The sequence below is a fragment of the Triturus cristatus genome, chromosome 9 (genome assembly GCF_964204655.1).
Source record: "Triturus cristatus chromosome 9, aTriCri1.1, whole genome shotgun sequence".
NCBI classification, from domain to species: Eukaryota; Metazoa; Chordata; class Amphibia; order Caudata; family Salamandridae; genus Triturus; species Triturus cristatus.
This window is the reverse complement of record NC_140592.1, coordinates 1,208,574,181-1,208,591,833: the sequence shown is the minus strand read 5'-3', so window position 1 is coordinate 1,208,591,833 and position 17,653 is coordinate 1,208,574,181. Positions and strand designations below refer to the sequence as shown.

At 42.5% G+C, this 17,653-nt stretch overlaps 1 protein-coding gene across 3 annotated transcripts in view; it reads left to right on the top strand.

The window, feature by feature from the left end:
- Positions 1-17,653, top strand: part of FNTB (farnesyltransferase, CAAX box, subunit beta) — a 155,613-nt gene that overhangs the window by 63,952 nt on the left and 74,008 nt on the right. For all 3 annotated transcript variants that reach the window (XM_085627226.1, XM_085627225.1, XM_085627224.1), the window contains one exon: positions 1,076-1,222. In XM_085627226.1, coding sequence (XP_085483352.1) covers positions 1,076-1,222 — 147 coding nt within the window. The remainder of the gene's footprint in view (positions 1-1,075; positions 1,223-17,653) is intronic.

Below are 17,653 nucleotides of genomic sequence, written 5' to 3'. Positions count from 1 at the left end.
ACTCACACACTCTGTTTTAAACCTCTTAAGACATGGTAAGTTTACAAAAAATGTGTTTTAAGTACCTCTCGCTATCCGCACTCCATTACCTTTTCACTGAGCCTTAACCCCTTTTCAGGCGTTGCTTCTTTTTGTAATGATTAATATTATGTCAACGTGAGTGTTACACAGTTTGGTGCTTACTTTCTCATCATGTTAAAGAACAGTAGATGTTTCAGCACCCGGGCTAATGTGCTGCATAGCTAAATACATATAAGGTCCCAAAGGCGAAACCGATTGCATTGCAAATGCTTGTTTAAGATTACACATGATTACCATCGACTTTAAATCAATGGTAATTGCATTTCCTAAATGCTCATTTTGCATTTTGGAAAAGCTTTGCTAAGAAATTGCAAATAGGAAAACCCTATTTGCGATTTCCTATTTAGGAAATCGCAAAATGCATTTTCATCTGGGTATAAATCACATTTTGTATTCCCTACATGGGAAAAGGCAGTTTTGCCTTTCTTAATGGTCAAAATTGTTATTCAGCCCATTAAGAAATACAAAAGGCCGTTGTACATCTGGCCCTTAGAGCTTACTTATGTACAGGTAATGAAATAGTTTTACTAGCGAGGCAGATCTAAAAAAAATAATAATTATGGTCGATATTGAGTGCAGTCTTAGAAGAGTGTCTGTCACAATGTAAACAAGAGCATCTCCAAATGTGCTTGAGCTGCTTGTGTTTGTAATACCTTATGTTTGTAATGTCTAAGAGACAATGTGTACCACCTCATTGAAAGAGCTGTGTGTAAAAAGGGGCACGTTTTTAAGGCACAGTATTATCCAGGGAACTTGCTATCCAGTTATTAAAGTTTGCACCACCTGATGATGTAGTGTTATTGATTAGGTTATGGCGAGAACTAGACAGAGCTGATTCCAAGCTAGCTTTGGTGACCAGTTTCCAAGATCTGATTTTCTTAAGTGTTGGGGATGTCATGGCTGCTGGAGTAATCTTGGGAATTTGATTGGAGTTTTTTCAGTGCAAATCAATTAATTTACATGAAGTTGACTATCCTGTGATTGTCCTTAACAGTGTGTGCCAGTTTCTAGCTCGGTGCCAGGGCCCAAATGGAGGATTTGGAGGTGGACCAGGACAGCACCCTCATCTTGCTCCTACTTATGCAGCTGTCAATGCTCTTTGCATCATCGGCACACAGGAAGCATATGATGTCATCAACAGGTAGGCATCAAACTCGAAAACTATGTTTACTAAATTGATTTGGTCACTTGCTTGCTTCTCTCCAGTTTTTCTTTAGTTTTTTTTGTTTTTTTGATTCGTATGCTTGCTGAAAGATGAGCGTCCCAGTCCAAAGCACACTGGCGCTTTTTTTTTTTTTTTAATAGTACCCAATAAAATAAAAGCCAAAAATGTTTACTTCAGTGTAAAGCCTATGTATATTAAACTATAGTTTTGTGTAACAATTTGAGATTATTTGCATCCAATCTCCCCCATATGCTTTATTAAAATACTCCAAATTAGAATAGGGCGCATAGGAGATAATTCCTAGTTTAGCAGGCATGTTTGTATAGAGAGGCATCCAGCCTCTTTGTGTATCTGTTTTTAAGAAAGGCCACATTCCTCAAAATCTGCAACTGAGTTATTACTTGGACATAATGAGAAAAAAAAAGATTGTTTATTAATTGTGTCCAAGTAATACGTATCATCAGGCTATCTGGGTGACTTCATGGATTACATTTGGGGAAATCCAAACACACGAGCCAGGCCTTTACTTTGCCGAGAAATGCCCTGGATATTACTTCCTTCTGTAAACTGTTGAAAACCTAGTTAATTGCCCTAGCTCTTCTTTATTGACCTCCTACCAAAGGTGATGAAGGTTGTCCGTTTGTTTGAGCTTTATTTTATGTCCAGTGCTTTTTATTGGGTATTCATTACGCTGTTTATTTTTAAATTGTACTGCACCCATCGCCTGGGGTGTGTGTGTGTGTATTTTTAAAAATATATGGTACCATTTTACAAAAACTCAAACAGAAGAATGGGCCAAAATCCCTGATTAACCACTCTACTTTATTGATGTTTGGGGCACTTTGGCCTTAAGATTCCATTACTTGGCTGAGCAAGAAAGTGCTTTTACTCTACAAAAGTTTGCTGTCCTAAGATCACTCTTTTCCCAGTTTTCACTAAAAGGCTGAGTTGTTTGAATAAAAATCCTTTTTTTTTTCTTTCTTTTTTCCCCCTCTTTTTTTTCCCCCCACAGTTTTTGCATTTATCTAATTCGATTTTTCCTATTTGTTTTTTCTGTAATTTCTACATACTGTCATTTTGTGTTTGATTGATGAATGAATGAAACAACGGGTGAACATAGAAAGCTATACATTTTTTTTAAAGTAGATAAAATTCGAAATACAGCAAGTGGTCATTTGTGTAGATTGTTTATGATTCTGCCAAGGAAACTATTCGTTAAAAAAAATAAAAAATAAGTAGGAACAAATTAAAATTGGTTAGGTTTTTCAATCTGTAATGTTTTTTTTCCCAATGGCAGATTTACAAATGTAATGTACTGTTACGTCCATCAGACACCTCTGGTGCCAGGAATCTATAGTGTTGATTATGCAAAACATGTAATACTGAGAACTCCCAACTAAGCTGCTTATGGTGCATTTTTATTGTGTACCAACCGTGCATCAATTCATGTGGTAAAATTTAATGAATGAAAAATGGATATGTAAGAAACCCATGCCTTTTTTAAATGTGCCGAAGATATTGAGCTTAAAGATGGTTATTTCTACAATTCTGAATTAGGGGTCATCCGCACTGTCCTGTGATTCTGAGGATAATTTGTGTTTTTTCGTGCTCACTGACTTAGATTTGGAAGACAAAAATGGAGAGAAACCCAATAGAAAGTAACACATTTATGACTATTCTATGCTCCTACACTTCTGATTAAAAATGGTGCCCCTAGTTGGGCTTATTGCAAGGCAACAGAGACATGAACATTTTGCCTTGGAAATTAACCCATCCTAGTGATGTGGGTAAATTTAGTGTTTGGGGCCAGACGGCACCGAAGCTAATGTACCAGGCCCTGACATTTCCAAAAAACGAAACACCTAGGGGAGTCTAGAGGGGTGCCAGTACATTTGATTTTTTTACACCGAATACCCTGCAGGCACACAACGTTTGGAAAAATCATACATTTGCCTTGTATTTCTGTGAAGGAAAGTTTCGGAATCTGTTGGGATCCATTAAAATTCCTATCACCAAGTGTTATCACACTTCTCCCAATAAAAACTATGTCCAACTTGTGTAGCTGGGCTTATTGCCCTACACAGGAAAAGATCCAAACTTAGACTGTAATAAGTGAATGTGGTTTCAATGAGGTTTTTATATAGTTTTGGACTGTTCCAATGTTATGTTAGGTTATCCCATACATGGGAGGTAATGTTTCAATTGTGAGAAGTGCAGGATCTCCGGGTAGGAAAACTTTAGTTAATGGCTGTAAGTGGTTGAGTTTTCTGTTGCATAAATATGGGACAAATGGCTTTCTTTTAACCCATACTTTGATGTTCTCCGGGAATTAAGAAAAGCTGCTTGAACAAATGCACCCCAGACTAACTTGGATCCCCCCGTGTCTCTAGTTTTCAGAAATGCCAAGGATTGAAAGGGTTCCCCGGTGGGAACTAGGGTTAGGGTGTCAGAGTATCACTATCCTGCTCCTTTATGTTGTTTTTTCAATATGTTTTAGGACTCTGGGGCTGAGTGCCACAGTCCTTTAATGGCGGCTGCAGCAATTCTCCTCATGTTGCGCCCACCCAATCTGAGCAATCGGTCTTGCCACACCCGCTAATCAGAATTCTGCATTTTGTATTTCGTTCCCGCAGGACTCCTGCTGCACTAGATTTTGCTATTTTTTTTTTTACCCTTAATTTCTTCAAAATGACTAAACCGATTTACACCAAATCACAAAAAGGGCACTTTTGAGAAAAGATTCAGCTTTCTACCCACATGTGGAACAATTCATTTCAGGAATTTACTTGATATCGTCTATAATTCTCTATGGAAATTGCATGGGAAAATAGTGTTTTGGATGAAGCCCAACACCACCTTTTTTATTCTTTGTCACTGCTTGATGAATCACCCTGTTCCTTCCAGAAACGAGCTGATGTCTATGAACTTTTTTTTGTTGTTGTTGAAAGTTTAATAAATATTCGTCCGATGGCACCAAAGTTACTAGCTAAACAATAAACGCTCTTCCTATAGCTACTACATATGAATAACCACACAGTGGTGTCCGCCACTATCGTGTAATTAATATATACCTGTGAAAAACTATTTTCTTCTTAAAAACAAATCATTAGCTTAACCTATGGCAGCCTACATTGGTTAATTTTCACATATTTACTTTAAAAAAAAAAGAAAACCATTTTAAATACCGAAACATTGTCTCTAGAGATAGCCCACTGACCAGGAACTCTTTCACAAACCTTTTTTAAATTACGGATAAGAGTACAAAAGGCCAATGTGGTCTAATTGGTTGAAGCTTGAAAGGCTCCTGCTGCTCCTTGAAGGAATAACATACCACCACTATCTAATCCTGCTCTGTAGGTAGTAGTTGAGCCCGTTCTTTTTTTTTTCCTTTTCCTCTGCCAGCGTCTTGGAGCACTGAGTTTGATCTTTCTAACCTTATTTCTTCTTGGAAACCTATCCAAACCTTTAAACACCAGCTTTCTCTTCACAGAAATCTTTTTTTTTTTTTTCGTGCATGACATCATTTTTCTGAAGTGTCACATCTGAGGAGGGAAAGAAACCCAAACCAGAGCCTCATGCTGTCTGTATTGAGTGCCTTCCTGTCTCATCGGTTGAAAGGAACTGTAGGAAATAAGCTTCGTCCACTTTTAGGTTTTCAATCAAGAAATGTATTATTTAGCAGTACAGTCGGACCGGGAGGTATATGGTCCCAAGATATCGCCCTCAATTGACTCCAGATTCAATAATCCACAACTAACATTCCCTTTAACAACATAGGGCTAACCAGTAGAAACCCACATTTCAAATGCATATTAAATGTTCAATGCACAAAGGGCAAACAGCCAATGCCACATAGCTCCATGTTTTCTAAAAACAGAAAAACACCACAACCTATATACCAAAAACAAAAACCCTACAAAAGAACACAACTTATAAAATAAAATATATAATTTCAAAATTCTGAATACATATTTTCCATAGAATCTGTTAGATGCTAGTCTCTTCAAGACATAACTTACAACGCTAATCACAACATTTTTTGGGTATTCTAAACACGTGAACCTCATAACTAACTTTCATGTATTATTTGAGACATTGAAGCTCGCTTGTTATCATTATCATACTCTCTCAACAGAGACATATCTTACTCGCACTCACCCACTTCTACATTTGGCTAACCGGGACACATTCCAAAACTGTCCATTTGATATTTAACTGCTTGTCCCCTGAAGTCCACAATTTGAATGAAATCTCTGAATTTAGAAACTTCTTTCTCGAACAATAGAGGTTCTTTGATACAAACCCAACCACCCATCTCAATCTTAAGGTTCCTGATCCTTATGTCTTTTAACATTTTAGCCTTTTTACACGGTATAATACTGTATCGCGTGCTGATTTTTCCTCAACACTGGAAACCGGCACTTTGAACTTTAAATTCAAAGCTTTAATTCTCCAAAATAGACCCAAAGATAATGCCACCTTTCTACCTTGCATCAGTTCACATGCCTTCAAATCAGACTACTTCCGTGATGGCTGTTTCACAATCTACTCTAGATTTATTAGCACTTTAAATACATTAAACTAGGACTCTGTTGAACATTTCAACTCTTCCTTTAGCTTGAAGATGATACAATGGTGTGTGCACATGTCTGACCACACACGTTTAAAATCTCCTTCATAGGAGAACCTTTATCTGTATGAAGCTCTCCTTTAGTAAACATCTCCTGAAAAAACCTGATCACTGCCTTGATATTCCACACCTCTCACTTCTACCCATCTAGACTGGTGGTCTACTAACAGTAAAAAATACCTCATATTATTAAGTAGCATGTGGAAAGGTCCCAAAAAATCAACACCTATCTTTCACCATACCCTATCATAACTCATCATAGGCAATGGAGGAGGTACAGAATTGCGCAAATGTTTATCACTATAGCAACATTCCACACAATGTAATACTACCCTTTCCATCAACCACTGGCCACCAAAAAAAATAAAAAAAAATATATATATATATTTTATGTTTATTTTTATAAATTGTATACAATCGTATATGCTACTGCATGGTTAACCACAGGTGGCAAAGACCATTAGTACATTGCGGTTTATGCGGTTATCCCCTTGCTGGCTAGATTTTTGATAGAGAAGTAGGTGCAGGAGGAAAGGATAGAAAAGTCTGAAATGAGGGAGAGAGAGAGAAGAGGATAGGACAGGCATAGAGAGATATACATTCTTGGCTTAAACATTAGTGCCGATCTGTCAACTGCAGTTCATTTTATCTCCACTCGAGACTGTTAAGCTAGTTTCCGAGTCCACACGGTTCGTAGTTTTGCAGTGCCTTGGGCCATGGATCATTACAGTTGGAGTCCTGGTCGGTTTCCTATGGAGGTTCGTAGGGGTCTAGGGACCTGTCCAGAGCTTCCCACAGACCCCTTGTTGACTCTTTCCAGGGGGAGTGTTGCAGCGGCCAAGCGGTCCGCTCCTCTGATGCGAGTGACCCAGTTGATCCAGCCTTTGTAGCTAGTTTTGCTAGTGTCTTTCCAGTTGGTTAATACCAGTTTGACCGCTGCTGTCAGAAGTAGGTCCATTAGCTCCCTCTCTGAGGAGAGATCAGTATGTATAAAGGCCGTGGTGAGGGCGGCAAAGTCTCTCGTTAGGTTGCATTTAAACTCCCTGTCTATGAAATCAAATACCCTTCCCCAGAACACCTTGAGTGTTGGGCAGTGGAAGATGAGGTGCGCCAAGTCTCCCTTCTATGTGTTACAGTTCCAGCAGAGAGAGTCTTCCCTGAGGCCTAGTGTGTGTAACCGGCCTGGGGTCCAGTAGGTTTTGTGGAGTAGCCAGAATTGTGCTAAGATCGGGGTGATCTTGTTACGTGTGGCCGAGGCCCACAGAGTTTTCCATTCATGGTCGTTTAGTGGGGGGTGGATATGTTTATCCCAGTATTCGGTTGTTTTGGCGTTGAGTTTGATAGTTTTAGGGCGTAGTAGTTTGTATATTTGCGAGACTTGATGGCCTAGTTTGTTGATGTTTGCTACATAGCGGAAGATCGAGGGTTGGGTGCTGGCTAGGCTTGTCTTTGACAGGGCTGTTTTTATCTTTAGGAATCTATATAGGTCTATATCCTTCAGTTGGTGGGTTGCTTTCAGGTCGGCGAAAGTAAGTAATGGGGGATGTCCCCTTCTCAAGTTGGTGTGGGTAGGATACACCTTTTTCTATCCATGTCTCGTAGTTGAGGCTTTTCCCCTTATATTTTATCTTGCTGTTAGCCCACAGCGATTCTGACTTGGACCCTTAATGCTGATCTCCATTTTCTTGTCGACCTTTAGGAGTGCTATTTTAGTGTTTTTAAAGATCGGTTTAGACGTGTGTGGGTATGTGTTTGCCGCTAGTAGGGCTAGTGGGTTCAGGTTGTTCAGAATGGCTTTCTCTACCTGTAACCATACCGGTGTGTAGTCTGGCGGAGGGGCAACCCATTGCGTTCCTTTTTTAGCTAGGAAGGCTAATTTTAAAACCTTGAAGCCTGCTAGGTTTTCATTATTTAGTTTATACCCTGATAGTTTGCAGTATTCCGCTATTGTGGACAGTAGAGCCTTTATCGAGGGCTTTGGTTGTTCTGTTATGATCAGAATGTCATCCACGTAGGCAGCAACTTTTACTACGGACCTTTTGATATCGACCCCCTTAATGGTGTCGTTTAGCTTTATGTCCTGAATGAGGGGCTCGAGGGCCAGAAGGAGGAGTTGCGGTGAGAGTGGGCAACCTTGTCTGGTTCCTTGCTGGAGTTTGAAGGCATCTGATAGTGAGCCGTTTACCGTAATGCAGGCTGAAGGGGTTTGGTACAGGGCCATGACCATCCGAATATAATCCTCCCCTAGGCTAAAGGTCTGCATGCACTGCTCTAGGAAAGCCCAGGCGACCTAATCGAAGGTCTTCTCTGCGTCCAGTGCAATAGCTACTGCCGGCTCTGGTTTTGTGGAGATTTCTTCAAGTATGTGGCAGAAAAGTTGTGTATTGTCGCTAGATATACGGTTTCGCATGAAACCTACTTGGGCCTTACTTATTAATTTGGGTAGGACCTTGTTTAGTCTGACCGCCAGAATTTTGGCGTAGATTTTGCAGTCCACATTGATGAGGAATATGGGTCTATAGTATTTTTGGCAGTTGGTGGTCTTTGCCCTCCTTTGGGATGACTAGTATAGTCGCCTCTGTCATGGACTGTGGTACTACCCCTCTGGTTGCCGTATGGTTAAAGACCCTTTTCATGGTTGGGGTTAGTTGTGTTAGAAAGGTCTGGTAGAAGTCGGCAGTTTTTTTTAAGTGACTTGATTGCCATTTCAATTTCCGTGCAGTTGATTTCCTGACCTAGCCTTTCTGTGTCTGCGGAGTCTTAATTTTGGGAGTCCTAATCTGTCTAGGTATCTTGTGCACTCTTCTAGGTTTAGTGTCTGCTCTGTTTTGTATAGTTCCGAGTAGAACTCTTGGAATGTGCTGAGAATTTCTTTGTGTCTTTTGTGCGTTTTATTGTTTAAGTCTGTAATTGCTGAAATCGCTACTTGGTTGCGTTTGTGTTTGTGGGGGAGGTGACCGAGGACTTCCCGGTTGGCAGGGGAGTGCGGCAGGGTTGCGTCTTGGCGCCGACCCTGTTCTCGCTCTTTGTCAACGGGGTGGCATGTCGCCTCTCACTAACCCCCACCGACGCACCTGCCCTGGCAGGGGTACGCATCCCTATCCTCATGTTTGCGGATGACACGCTAATTATCTCGAAGACCCCCAGTGGCTTACAAAAGGCCCTTGGATGTTTTGAAGAATTCTGTGTAGCAAGGGGCTTGGAAGTTAACACGGGAAAAACAACGTTCATGTCGTTTAATGGATCAAAATCCTTTAAGGGAAAAATATACATGAACAAGTTACCATTGGAGGAGGTTACCTCATTCGTATATCTGGGGATAACATTACAAAAAGATATGCGATGGGGCTGCCAACTAGACCGTGCCGTGCTACAACACAAGCAAAAATCAGGTGCTCTCCTGTCTAGATTTAAATCCTCATTCACAAAGCCAATCTCTCCAGTTCTAAAAATCTATGGGGCACAGGTCCTGGGCTCCTGCCTCTATGGGGCTGAGCTCTGGGGCTTTAGCAATTTGAACAGCCTGAAGGTTCTAGAAAATGCGTTTTTACGCAAGGTTACAAATCTCCCCGCTAGTACGCCACTGCGACCATTATTATTGGACCTTGGCAAAAAACCATTGGAACATCTGGCGAAGCTTCGTCCAATTTTATATTGGCGTCGACTTTGGTGTACAAACAAACTTATTCATTATAGGAGTGGCTTTGTGGATATAATAGTCTGACAGGTCCCAAAAAATAACTTGGTTGCTCGGGATCAAATCTCTTTTGGGCAATATAGGCCTAACTGAACTATGGACAAACCCTGCAAATACTGTCTTTCCTTCCAAAGAAAAGTTGAAAACATTGTATTGGGAATGGGTCTATAAGTCGGAAATTACCCAAGGTCTTTCCAGCCATTTAACGTGCCGTTTTCTCGATTTTAAAAGCCCACCCTCTCTTAGAGAAGTTTTGGGACATCATTGAAAAAACCTCAGATCGCAAGCTATATTTCCAATTGCGGTGGGTACATTACCCGTCGCTGAATTTACTTCTAGATGGGGGGGGACAAGGTATTAACAATGATAGGTGTTATAAATGCGTAGAAGAATGCAAGAACATAGGACATGTACTATTCTTTTGTCCAATGTACGTAGCACCCCGAAAAATATGGATAAAACCTATCTGTAGACTCCTGGGAATCAGAAGGTATGCTACTGCCCTTCGCATTCTGTGCACTGATTCTGCTCCCCCGATCTGCTTAGCGGTGGCCAAATTTTTAGGATGGGCCTGGGGTATAAGAGCTAAAGCTCTGAGGCACGCCGTAAATTCCTCCCCCTAAAATAAAACTACAGACTGATAACACCATCTGTTGTAGTTATTATATGTAGGAAGTCAATGAAATGAGACTATAAAGTTATACCACGTAACTATCTGGGTAATTCAAGTTGATACGGGTTGGCTCCTTTTTTATGTTCTTGATTTTTTTAACATTCTTTTAGAAAAAGTTTAGCTTGTCGGTTGATTGGAAATTTCATTGTGATTTGTACTTTTTTAGGTAATTTATGAACTGTTTTTATGTAATGTTTGAAAATGTGCTTTTATGACTTAATTGCCGAATAAAGCTGATTGTATTGTTTCAAGTATGATGCCAGTCGTTTCCCCGCTCTGTTGGATTTGCAAAGGTTAAGTGCTCTACATTTGTTAAACCACAGACCTGCCCTTTCGCTCAGGATTTTATTGTACTTGTGCTGTTTTAGAGTGGTTAGGAGTGCGTTGTCATTTGTGGCATTTATGTGGTCGAGTTCTAACTTGATTATCTCTTCCTCTAGTTGTTTTATTCTCAGGTTCGTCTTTTTGTTTGTTCTTGCCTTAATTCCAATTAGTTTGCCTCTGATCGTTGCTTTTAAGGCCTCCCACATTGTGCTGACGCTAATCTCTGGGGAATCATTGTGGGTTAGGTATTCCGCTATGGCCTCCTCAATTTCTTTTTTATTTCTTGGGTCTGAGATGGTTTCATTGTTAAAGCGCCATCTTCTTGGGATCGCTTCGTTGTGGCAGCCGCTTAGTTTTAGGCTAATGGCTGAGTGGTCCGAGACTAGTCTTGGTGCAATCTTGGATTCTTCTATCAAGTGTGTGTCTCCCCTGAAATTAAAATGTAATCTATCCTGGTGTATGAGTTATGTGGGTTGGAGTAAAAGGTGTAGTCTCTAGTGACCGTGTGTTGTAGTCTCCATGTGTCTTTGAGGTTAAATTTGGTGCATATGTTTTGAAGTGCTGCTTGGGAGTTGGTGGGGTGGTATTGGCAAGAGGATTGTCTGTATTATGTGATCTAGTGGGATGTTATAAAGTCCCCTGCTACAATTGTGAGTTCGTCCTGCGGTAGTTTGTCTAGGGTGTCAGACACTTCTGCCCAGAATGTAGGGTCGTCTGTATTGGGGTCATATATGTTCGCCACGTGGAATCGCTCCTCCTCTCTAGAGAGGTTTGTTATAAGAAGTCTGCCTTCCTTATCGTTGGAGTCTATCGAGATCTGCGATCTCTTGGATACTTGGGTCAGGACCCCCCTCTTCTTTTTGTCTGCTGGTGAGTATGCAAGTTGTGCTATCCAGTTGGCCCTGAGCTGTTTGGCATCTTCCTCTGCTAATTTAGTTTCCTGTAGCATTATTATGTCGCTTTTGGTCTTGGCTAGGTAATCCACTGTCTTTCTGCGTTTAATGGGGTGGTTTAGGCCCTTGACGTTGAGGGATGTTATTTTAAGGTCTGCTGCCAGGGTGAGAGTTTTGTTATTAGGCATCTGGTGTAGTATGGTGCAGTAGTTCTGTGTGCCCAACACTCGGGGTTCTATGATGTTCTCTGTATCTTGGGATAATTATGTGTGCCCCTTCAATTATGGCAAGGTACGCATGGTCAGCCAATCGACTTGTGCAGTGGCATGCAAGGTGTGAGAAGAAGAAAAGGTTAGAAAATAGAAAGGACAGACATCTGAGATATACTGGTGCGGCCCCCCCCCCCCCCAATCTCCTCTTCCCCCCCCCCCCCCCCCCCCCCCCCCCTCGTCCCCTCCCCTTCACTCGTCTGTGGGCAGTGCGACAGCAGGATCGCCATTCCGCCTCCCAGAGTTATGTTGTCGTGTAGGTCAGTTTTGTAAACTCCACTGTAGCTTAGTCCAGTAGCTCTGACATTTGTATGCTCTGTGTTACGCTCGAGGTAACCAAAGTAAAAGGATACGTTGTAGTCCCCGAGTATTCCTTTTGTCTGCTACGTTCTTCCACTCTGTTTCGCCGTTAAGGCGAGTTGGTTAATTAGTATCGCCCGTAGGCGTGAGGTAGATGTTGTCTTTAATAGTCAAAATTTGTTATTGAGGTAGTTCCCGGCATCTGTGAGGTTGAAATGTTGTATATTCATTGACACCTCTTTGTCTATTCTGTACCTTTCAGGAGCCTGATTTCCCCCCCCCCCCCACCGCCCCCCTCCCCTGGTGTTTGGTTCCGGCGAGGAACCTCTGTTCGCTGAGCCGTGTTGTGAGGTGTCCATGGAATGGGTTGTTGGGCCGTCTAGGTAGCGGATCAGGTCTTTGGGGTCTGTAAAGAATTGGCTTTTCCCCTTGTCTGTTATCTTGATCTTTGCGGGAGCTACGAACGAGAATTGAATGTTTTTACTCCTGAGGTTTTGGCGTAGGGCTAGAAAGCCTTTCCTGGTATCTACCGTGGGTTTTGAATAGTCCTGTGTGAGGATAATCTTGTGAACCTTCCAGTTGGGATTGGGACGTTAGCTCAAATTGTCGGGTGAACTTTAGGTTGGTGAGCTTGGGGATTAGGTGTTCAAGGAAAGTGGCGCAGTAGCCCGCCGCGTCCTCTGCCCCTTCTGGGATCCCGAGTATGCATATGTTTCCTCTGCGGTTCCTGTCTTCCATCTCCGCTGTTTGCTTTTAGAGAGCCCCTGTTACCTCTGATAGTGCCCTCACCTCTTTGCTCGCATTGTGTGTAGAATCTTCTGCGTCACTGATCCTTTGCTCCGCCGCTGCCAGTCTGATGTTCGCTGAATTTAGATCGGCTCTGACTGCCGCAATCTCTAGTTGGATTGTGTCTGTGGTGAGCTATGTGGTTTTTGCCAGGTCATGTACCTCCGCCAGTTTCTTTAGTATCATTTCTAGGGTGCTGTTTATATCCGTTTTTTGTTTGATCGGCGAGTCCGATGTCGCTGACTCACTTTTGTGCTTCTTCAGTTGTTGTTGCTGTAGCCTCATTTCTCTGTCTGCCATGTTCCTTGTCCTGCTATGTTTGTTTAATTTATCTATCCTGCACTCTTGGTGTCTTTCACAGTGCGCTCTTTTGTTTGTTCCCCTATGTCTTGACTCCTCCCTCTATGCCTTCCGCTCTGTATGTAGAGTTCGTAGCTCCTTCTTGTTCCCGTTTGTTGGTTGACCGGCGAAGCCTGGGTGAAGGCATGATAGGGTATTCCCACCTTCCTTGTCCCCTTAGCTTTCGTGGCGTTTTGGATCCCAGTCGGCCTCTTTTTGTCTCTGTGGCCGTGGTGTAACTAACTCCCTTTGATTGCTTATTACTTCCTGCAGTTGTTTCCGTCACCTCTCTGTCTTCTCCAATTGCAGCGCTTGATTAGTTCTCCCGTCAGTGGTGTCTGTTTTGTTGTGGGGCTAGCCTCCTCTTGCAGCTGTGTGCTCCCCTGTTGCTTCCCTCTCTGCTGCGCACAGTCTGCAGCTTTGTTGCCTTAGCTATGGAGCTCGCCCGCCTTCGGCCTCGTTCTTTTTGCGTGTTCCACCCTTCTTGGGGTTTCGTTTTTTGTCTTTTAGGCGCTAGTCAGTCCCTCTTCCGGGCTCTTTGGGTGTTCCTCTTATTTTTGTCGCCTCCTTGCTTCCTTAATCACCAGCCTGTAGTTATGTTCCTACGTTCGCTCCCTGTTGCTTGTGCGTTCACTTCCCTCCGGTGGTATGGTTGGGCGCTATTTCAACTGGGCTTGGGTTGGTACCCTTCTTGGTGGAGCAGCTCTGTCCTAACAAACCCCCCGCGCTAAGTCTTTCATGTCCTTTGGGGCAGCTTTCGTCCTTTTCACTACGCCCCCCCGCAGGTGAGTTGGGTACTGGCGCTCTATGTCACTGACGTTTGCGGGAGTTGTTACTATTGCGGCCAGGGTCTCGCTTGGTTGGATCGCGCCGGTTGTACTGAACGCTCTATGGTGCGTGAGCGGGGTCGCGGTTCCCGTATCAGATACGCCTTCCTTGCACTGGTGCTAGTTCGAGAGAGGTGCCCCTGCTTTTCATTCCTCAGTTGTGGATACATTACTTATTTATTGTTTAGCTGGCGGTGGTGAGGTGAGCCCTTTCCCGCCTAGTACGATTTTCCTGTGGCTCAGACCAGTTTTGTTTTCTTGACCGCCATCTTGTTTCCCCTCACTCTTGGGTTGAGCGAGTTTGTCACAACTAGGAGTCGACAGCCTCGCTGGGCGCTGTTGTACCAATAGCCGGCAATTTCGCAGGACAGGGCAGGGCGCGCACCTTGTTGTGTTTTGCCGGGTCGCTGACTCGCGTTCCCCTCCTGTGGTTTCAGTTTCGGTTGGATTCCTTTCCTTTATTGCAGGGCAGAGTGAGGTGGGGGCCACTTACACTCTTGGGGGCCTCTTTTGTTTTTGAGCTAATCAAACGGGAGTCTGCTGTCTCCCTGCATCGTCCACCGTCTACAAGGCTGGGTGCACGCTGTGGGGCTGTCCGCAGAGATGCCGGCTCTTGCTCACCTCCAGCGGTTTCAGTTTCCCCCTCCTCCTGACCTGGCATCCGGCGTTCTGGCGTCCGGTGTCGTAGGATTTCTGCGCTTCAGTTGTTGGTGTGGGCAGCGCCTCGGCTCGGCTTTCCTGTGGCTCCGATCGGTTTGCTTTACATGGACGCCATCTTGCTTCACTCGCTCTTGGGTGTGTCGCACCTCTCAAAGTGCTTTTTCCTCCCTTCTGTGCGTGTCTATCGTGTAGGGGTCGGCAGCATCTCAACGCGCCGGTGTTCCGATTACCGGAACTTCCTTCCGTCAGGTTGGAATCTCTGGCTTTACCGGAGTATTTTGCTTCGTAAACTCCGTTACGGTGCAGCGGCAGGATCAGGCAGCCATTAGCTCTGCCATCCAAGCCTGCGTTTCGTCACTCATCCCCAAGTGTCCTGCATGCGCTGTCTCCAGAGTTCTCTGTCTGAAACATTTAGGGGGAACTAACTTATGTCTATTTTTAACAAACCATTTTCAAGGTCAACCTGAGATTTTCGTAATTCACAACACTTTACAAAGCATCTTCTTCCTAAAGACTCTTGCAACACGTTTCCGTGTCAGCACAAATCAAGTAGACTTTCACTTTTGCTACAATGCATTTTTCAATTTGTTTGTATGTATCATCTCCACACAAATGCTCACTGATAGGTAGTCTATATAAAAAATCCAGCTTTATATTTTCCACCTGCAATAAACGCTACCTTGAAATAAAACTCCAGTAACTTGTTTACCAGTCTTGTTAATTTGGCAGTGTTTTATTTTTATTTTAATGCCCAACAATATGTCTATCAAAGGCCTATGGTCAGTTGGGACATTTGGGTGACATTTCCTTCCCTACAAGTAAGGCTTAAACTTTTCAAATTCGACATACAGAAGCCAGCATTTTTTTTCACTGTGTACCTTGTTTCCACCTCTTTTATTCTCACGATTGGGTTCAAGCAAACCCTATTGTGACTTACTTTCCACCATCTAACAGCGACAGAACAGATTCCGTTCAATAAGCATTGGCATCAACTGTTGCAAAGGTTTCACAACACTCCACATACATTTGGAGAGCAGAAGCCGAAATAATGCTTTGTTTGATCAACTGAAAAAATTCAGTTGAATCAATGTGACAACTCGATCTCAGTATTTTATTTTTATAACAAACCCCTATAGCATTCCCTTAGCATAAATGATTTTTTTTTTATAAACTTCAAATAATAGTAACAGAGCCCTTAGAAAGAACATAGCTGATCTTTATAAACGGGATATTGATCATTGACTATACCATCTAAAATACTTGGTTTTAGGCTTCACTCCCTCACTAGAACGCATATGCCCCAAGTACTCAATCTGATTTTAAACTAAATATACAGTTGTTTTCCCTGATAGTCTCTATTTGCTTCCAAAATAGACAGAACCTTCTGAACCATACAAATCCTTTGTTTCAGCAAATACCAACATGTCATCCTGAAATATCGCCACATTTGAAACCTTCTCAGACATTTTTGTCATGACTTTTTGGGAAACGGAAGCAGCTGAGGCGAGACCAAATTGCAAAGAACAAAACTGAAATATACCATCAGGTGTGGAAAAAAGCTGTTAATGACAAGACTGCTCATCCAAGACAAACTGATGTTATGCTGCACACAGATCCAGCTTCAAAAATCATTTGGAATGACCTACAGTTGCAGTTAGATCTTATATACGTGGTAACCGAAACATTTCCATCCAGATAACACGTTCAGCGATCAAAGATCAATGCAGTTCACCAGTTTTTTTTTTCCCAAGACTGCTGGTAAATGCCATAAGCTGGCATCCACTGGTTCAATTATATCATCAGTTAGCATTTTCTTTAAAATCTGTGTCAATTCACCTCTAGCGCTATGTGGGGCAAGGGAACAACCCCTTTCTTGACCTTAATAGTCTGTACAAAATTCTTAATCTTCCTCACTTGAAGCACACTATTAAATCTTTCTTTCCAGTTAATCTTTTACAGAATTGGCCAGTAAAACAGGAAATGTTTGGTCTGGCCTAATGATCATGTCAAAATCAGCTTGGTGCCACCATCTTATTGCATTAATGTGGGCCACGTAAACTTGACCCTTTATTGTTTTCAAAGCAAATGTCTGCCCACAAATATCCCACCAAATCAATTCTGTTGCCTTCAAAAGCAGTAGTAATATAAACTGGGGTTGGACCAACATTCATTGTACTTATCAATTGAAATAGCTGCAATCCTGGCATCTGAATCCAGGAGCATAGGAATTGGAATATCATCAATTAATTATAAGTATATGAGGATTACTGTATTTGTCATTTTCCTCATTTCCCACAGTACTGAATCCACACAATCAACTGAAAGTGCCAGCTTATCCATCTTAACATTCATGTCCTCCATACTGTCATTCATATTTTGATCTTAAACACTCCTCACCCCTACATGTCTGCTTCCTCTACAAATGTTTTTAAAATGCCCTTTTTTTGTTTTTACGTCTCCAACACTCTTGGGCAATTCTTGAAATTGGAAAGGTGAGACGTAGATCCACATCTAAAACGCATAGGTTTGGCAAAGGAATGAACCACTCCTTTACCGCAACTAATAATATTAGAATTATAAGGTTGGGAGTTACTCTGTACCAAATGGGGTTTACAAAGGGTATCTACTTTTGCTATACAATCATGAGAACAGTCTAGTTCCAAGCATTTCACATCCTGTTGTGAATACTCAATACTCCCTTATAACTCGGAATAAGGTGCCAACATTTTTAGCGCTGTAACCTAGGAATCGATTGATTCATTAGGTGCTTGCACATGTTTGAAAAAGTAGTGACGACGTACCACTAAGTCTACTTCTCCTTGTTATGCTATGTTCTTTCCACTTAGCAAAGCACAGTTAATCAAACCCGGAGGTGTAGCTTGCTGCTATGCATACACATAAGAAGTGTGGCTCCATGGTTAGCACGGCAGACCTCGATGCAGAGCACTGGTCCGGGACCAGGGTTCGATTCCCGTCACGGCAGGGTCTCGGGCTATAAATTCCGCGGAC